Below are 6,389 nucleotides of genomic sequence, written 5' to 3'. Positions count from 1 at the left end.
GCAGCGAGCCGCTACACCTCGGTGACAGCCAGGACGACAGAAGCACGGCATGGTGAGTAGGCTCTCAGCACTCGGTCCCTCCCCAGGGGATTCCCTGCCCCAACACCCGCACAAGGAACAGGGTGCTGTCTCCCATCAGCACCTCCCCGCATGCAAATCCCCCGAGGCAGGCGTGCGGCCGCAGGGCTGCTCTTCTCTGGACAGCTGCGGGTAGGGATGGTCCTCCACCTCCACCGGGAAGCAGCCCCCCAGTCCCCATCTTACTTGGTTTCTTGGGGACCTAGCACATGGTGGCTCACTGAACATACATCTCATTCCTATTCACTTTGAACCTGGTTGATAGCCACTCTCAATTAAATTTGGACAGCACTAAATGTCTAACAAAAATCTCTACAAACTGCATGAACGCACGTGCCCACCAGTGAAGCAGCCTCCTTTCCCACCCATCCCAAGGTCACACGAGTCCTCTAGAGTAGCTAACCCCTTGTCCTGGCAAACATGGACCCATGACTGTCATCTGGGGGGTGTCCTGTACTGAGGTTAAACATCGGTACTGATTAAAGAGTCAGACTGAGGCATCCCAGAGCAGCAGGAAAAGCCATGCCCAAAAAAGCACTTCTCAGTTTTCCTCCATTGTCCAACATTCAGTTTTCTCCCAGCTGGGACCCACTAGCAAGGACTTTGCTGCATACCCCTTGGGGTGGCAGGTAGGACACGTCATCTGACTGAAGGACAAACAAACCCTTTGGGTCTTACCCCAAGGCTTTGCAGAGCACCTGATGCTCCTCTTTGCCAGGAGACCACCCCAAGCCATCTGGAGGCCACTGGAAACCCCAGAGAGCCATGGGGCAGTGGGGAGAGTCTGGGGATTCCTGTCTGTGGAACAGCTTGTGGCTTTGGTGGGTTAGATGGCCAGGTTGGGGACAGGTGGGAAAACGTGTGCACATTTGTGTTCAGGTGACTTCCACCCAGCTCCATAACACTGGAGATGCCATTCACCAAATCCAGTGGTGGTACTGGTGATGGACGGACCAGAGCTCACTCACTTTGTCTGCTTGGGGACGTCTGGCAGGGACTGAGCCCTCAGGAAAAGCCTGGCCAGGCCTGGCCCTTGATCCAGGCTGGTGTCTTTTCTTCTCCCCAACATAAATCAGGGGAAGCCACATCTATGGAGTGCAGAGCTCACTTTTTTCCTCAAAACATTCTTTTCTATGATGGTTCATTCCCAGAGGGATGTGGAGCTGGAGGTGAACCTGCCTTAGGAGAGCAGGAGCTTCTGCTGCCTGTCCCACCCCTGGTGGGGTGGGTAGCTTTCTTCAGGGAAGTGTCTTGACAGCAGAGAAGGACACAAAATATATCAACAAACTTGGCGTAGAATTCCAGCAACATTTGACAATTGGTTTGCAAAATTCTTAACTTTTCCTCCAGTGATTTGTGTAGTAAAACACAAGACAGAGAACCTAGGTGCTGCAGCCCCTCCACATCACCCTGCACACAGCAGCACCACCACCACACCCATGACTCTGCACCCAGGGCAGGTTCACGCTCACCCACACTGCCGGTGCTCCCATGGGATGGCACCCGCTTAGTCCTAGGGCAAGGACCAGCTCCACTTTGTGATACTGAGAGGGATGTTCATGAGGTACAGCCAGATGGAGGTAGATGCCAGTCCCTGGGGATAGACTGTCTGAGATGGGGAAGCTCCTGTGTCCCCAGATGTGCAAAGTGGGAGGAAGAAGTGGCAGAAGCTGCTTGCACTGAGAGCTTAAGAGGAGCATGTAAGAAGCTCCTGAAGAATCAGGGCTGCCTCCCCAGTTAAAAAAGAGATGGCCTGGCTGAAGACTGTATTGGGCGAGTAAATCCAGCTCTTACATGGCCAAAAGGACATAGGCCTGTGCATAGGAGCAGAGTCTTCAGATCAGCCTGTTGCCCCACTTTTAGCACAGCTCTGGCCACATCTGCAGGTTGCTTGCAGCATCCCAGGTCCTGGCTGGGGTGCCCATCCTGAGAGCTGCCACTGCTGCAGGCTGGCAGGTGAGGAATGTCATCCACAGATGGGATGGGCTGAGGGACTTGGGGCAGAGCCCTTGGGTGCTCTGCTCAGTCCAAAGCTCTCTCCTCAGCACCACCATGTAATGTCCCCAAGGCCCAGGAGACACCCAAGTGTGTGCTGTGCTGCTTTGGCACTGGGGTCCCCAGCACCACCAGTAAGCGGGCCCCAGTAGATCTCCCAGATCAGAAACCAAACATCACCACACAAAGCACCGGAAGAGCAAAGGGAGGAGAAACAGAATCACATGAGGCTTTTATGGAGGGGGGACAAGACAGACCCCAGTGTTAGCTCCACCGCCAACTGCTGCCCAAGATTTCAGAGACAGCAGCAGCACAACTCCAGACATGAAATCCGAGATGTGGTTTGGAGGCATTTTCAAGCCAGCAACCAGTCATCTGCTGACGCTCTCCTTACAACAATAATGATTAAAAAAAAACTGGGAGAAATCTGATAGCATTATCCTGCCAGGCTGCTCAGTACAACCATCGCATCTTCAAATATGAGCACATCTGTGATGAATTAGGGATGGAGCATGGGCAGAGCAGGAATTGAAATTGCATCAGCTCTCCCAAGAGCTGCAGATACATGTTACTAGCTAACAGTGGGGAAAATTGTGACCAAAAAAGCATGCTCTGCCAGGAAGTGCCAGAAAAATGGTAAGTGTCTGGGAACTGTGGTGAGGGGGGTGGTTATGTCAGAAAATAAAAGGGGGAGGGGGAGGGGGGGAGGGGGAAATCCACTCTAGTGTAAATGCAAACCTGAAAGGAAGATGATGGTTTCTGCAGGAGCCTGAGATTAACGCTCTGCAAAATGAAGAGGAAGGTGCTTTGCAGAGCTCAGAGTACCCCCAGATGCGGAGACAGGGCAGCAGCACGTGGACAAGGAGGGAGAGGGGTGTCTGAAAGATGGGCAGGACAGACTGCATTAGACTGCTGAGATATGAGATCGGGGCATTATTCCAAAGAAGAAAGCAAATTTCCAACCACAAAGCCAAATTAAAATTATACAGTGTCTTGATCATAAAACCTCTCCACAATGGATGTTACAAGAAGTAAGCCAAGAAATGCCACAGCTACCTAGGATGAAATTTCAGGACGAGCTTTGCAAAAGATTTGAGCTAGAAGAGGGGGATCACAGCCCAGAATGCTGTGAGCAAAGCAGCTGGAGGACAGGCTGCACACACCAGCCAAGCAAGAAGTTGTACCTGATCACCTGCATCTCTAACACAGTTGTAGTCATCAAAATAACATCTCACGGCAGCTCATGCTTCTCCAAAGCCAAGGGTCCGGGATGCCTCACTGCAATCAGTCCAGCTTGCGGAGATACAACTACCAGTTCAAAAGGAAGAGAAACAGAAACCAGAGCTTGCTACTATGACCAAACTTACCTGCCTTGTCAAGTGTTTGAACATCCCTGATGTAGAAGATATTTCAGGATAGCAGAAATATGTCCCCTCCTCTGCCCTATCTTTTCCAGTTCAACAGAGAAGGGTGAAAGCTGAAAATAGGAGGAACACAAATTGTGTCCATTGCTCTTGGCTTTTGTTTTTTGCCTGTTGGTCCAAGTTTAGCAAACCTGAAACATCACAAAATACATTGATACCACCAGATCCACATTTCTGTAAGTATCTGTGTTGGGAGGACTAAACTGAAAAATTACATCTGTCTCTTTTCAGAATAAACCACAAACCTTGGCAGGGGACACAGGTGAAAGAATAAGGGAGGTGCTGGCTGGCACCCAGCCATCAGCATGCCTAGATGGGCACTGGGCCCAGTATGGGCCAAATATGGGCAGGTTTCCTTGAGACAGTGCCTCTGGAGCTGTGCCAGTTTTGCAGCCTCTGTGTGGCTGCACTGATGTGGTACGTGGTCTCACACTGATCAGCAGGAATGGGAAAAGAGCTGGGGCCGCTGGGCTTCATGCTCATCTCATCTACACCTCGCTGCTGCCCACTGCAGCCACAGGCCTTCCCATGGCACACACAGGGTCCAAATCCAGCCTGGTATCACCCATGATGTGCACCTCCTGCTGACCCATTCCAAGGGCCAGCAGTGGGTCTGGGTGCAGTCAGAGCTGAACTAAGCAAACACAGGGCCCCTGGTGCTGTCTGTGCCAAATGAGGGCCGAAGCAGGGTTTTAATTTAACTGCTCCAGATCAAAGCCCATTTAGGCTTAAAGCTTGCATGGTGCTTTGCAAGAGCTGTGCTTGACAGTGGAGCAGGCACAGAGTCCTGGTGGCACTGCCCATCCATCTGAGCCCACTGGGGTCTTGTGCCCAGGACAGCATGGATGTGGCTTGAGCTTGACTGCTGCCCTGCATGGGGCAGCCCCACAAAGGTCAGCTTTGGGTCTGGCAACAATCACCAGTGGCTCTGCTTTGTGATGCTGGCAGAAGGGCAATGCAGGGTCCTGGGCTGCTCCAGGCTGGCACCGCTGTTATATTCCTGCTCCAGAACATCCCCATGCCTGAGGGTGGGGACAGCTTAAACTACCGGCAGAGGACAGGTCAGTCCCAGCCCTCCTGACACAGCGGAGCCTGTAGGAGAAATCCTGACAGCTCAGGCAGGAGAACTTTGCTAAAAAAATCTTATTCCTGGGTGTGAAGCATCCATGTCCCTGGCCTCTCCCACCCTCCTCAGCCCTGGTACCTGCATGGGTTCATCTCTGCTGGGCTTCCCAGCAGCAGGGCAGACGTGCATCAGGAGCACACCCTGATCCACCCTCCTGCCCTTGTCTCCTCAGCAGAGCCCTGAGGAAATAATGGTTAACATAATGCTCGGCCCTTCTCATTTACCATAATGGTTTCTCTGTGCTAAAGGCACTTTGTTTCTGGGAAAATGTATTTCCTCCTTGAGTTGGTGAAAAAATAATGTGCCAAAAAGCCACACTGCTGACCTATCTGTCACAAGGCAGAGTGTTTCAGTGTGCTTCTGCTACCAAGTCAAGAGCCTTCCCATAGAAGCCTGCCCCAGCTTACAGCTGGAGAAATATTTCCTGTGTGATGAGCATTTCCCCATCTCCCATCTGTGCATTTAGACAGGAAATGAGAAGCTCCTGTGCTGTGGCTACTACAAGACTGATACATCTAGGCTGGATGTGGCAATGGGGAACATCCAGCCCCAGGGGCCCGAAGGAACTCCTCAGCCGGTGGGAGGGTGCTTTCTGCTCTCTCACTGAGCAGTCCTGGCATGGCACACCTGTGCCTCAGTTTCTCCACCTGCAAGAGGGAGACATGACCATGCCACAAGGTACCGAGGTGTAATTTGGGTTCTGAGAGGGAAAGCGGATCCAGGGATGCAACCAGGATCACCAACACTGCTTGCAGCACCCTGCTACTCCCCTGAAAGCAGCCAACAGCCCTGGGAGGCTCAGGGTAGTGGGTTCTAATGGACTCATCCCACCACTGAATCCCTGTGGGAGTTGGAAGCTGGTGAGCTGGAAGGTCTAAGGACAGGGACTACAGGAGTCCCACTGTCCATGGGTGGGCAGCAGGACTCTGCAGGCACCCTAAGCCCAGCCTACCTGCAAGACCCCATTGCCTATTCCTACATCTCATTGCTCTCATAGGTGTGATGCTCTTCTCTCCCTGCAGTGACACACAAAGCCTTCTCCACTTTCATTTGACTTGGCACTGTTTAATGACCAAATCGAAAGCACCCAATCACTCCATCACTAGTCCTGTTCTGCTCTTTCTCTTTTGCCCATCTCAGGTCCCCTCCTCAGATCCTGTTACCATGGAAATTCCCCCCAAGAGCCCTGACGGGAGTGAGAAGTCTCCTCAGTCCAAGGAGCTGCTGACCAGTAACACGGCCAGCACCCTCTGCATCAGCTCCCGGAGCGAGTCTGTCTGGACCAGCGCATCCAGAAGCAAATGGGACATATACCACAAGCCCGTCATTGTCGTGTCTGTCGGAGCAGCTGTCTTTCTTTTTGGGATGGTCATCACCAGCCTGTCTTGGATCCAAATCAAAAACAATAATGTTTACAAAATGTGTGGCCCAGCTTTCCTGTCCTTGGGACTGATGCTCCTTGTCTGTGGCCTTGTCTGGATCCCCATTATCCGGAAGAAGCAGAAGCAGAGACAGAAGTCACAGTTTCTGCAGAGCCTCAAGTCCTTCTTCTTTAACCGCTGAGGGCAGCCCATGACCTTCCTGGGAAGGCTCCCCTCCCCTCTACCCACCTGTGTTGGTTAGACATAAAAAGAAACAAGTTCTTGTACTCTCTAGAGGATTTCATCCCAGTAAGTCTCTTCCCTACAGTTGAAACACACTGTAGCAGTGTCCGGTGTAAAAATGAACTTTGTATTTCATCCAAGTAATCTCAGAAAAAAAGAGAG

General features: G+C 52.0%; 1 protein-coding gene across 1 annotated transcript; it reads left to right on the top strand.

The window, feature by feature from the left end:
• Window positions 1–5,775: 5,775 nt before the first annotated feature.
• PIRT (phosphoinositide interacting regulator of transient receptor potential channels) lies at window positions 5,776–6,186 on the top strand. The gene has a single exon (XM_074847803.1). It carries the CDS (start codon window positions 5,788–5,790, stop codon window positions 6,184–6,186), a length of 399 nt encoding a protein of 132 aa, XP_074703904.1. The 5' UTR covers window positions 5,776–5,787.
• Window positions 6,187–6,389: the final 203 nt, after the last annotated feature.

The sequence above is a fragment of the Strix aluco genome, chromosome 21, assembly GCF_031877795.1.
Source record: "Strix aluco isolate bStrAlu1 chromosome 21, bStrAlu1.hap1, whole genome shotgun sequence".
Lineage (NCBI taxonomy): Eukaryota > Metazoa > Chordata > Aves > Strigiformes > Strigidae > Strix > Strix aluco.
This window is presented reverse-complemented; position numbering and strand designations above follow the sequence as displayed.

What these genes read in the sequence shown, in the direction of transcription:
- PIRT (XM_074847803.1), top strand. Translation starts at nt 5,788, where the DNA reads ATGGAAATTCCCCCCAAGAGCCCTGACGGGAGTGAGAAGTCTCCTCAG.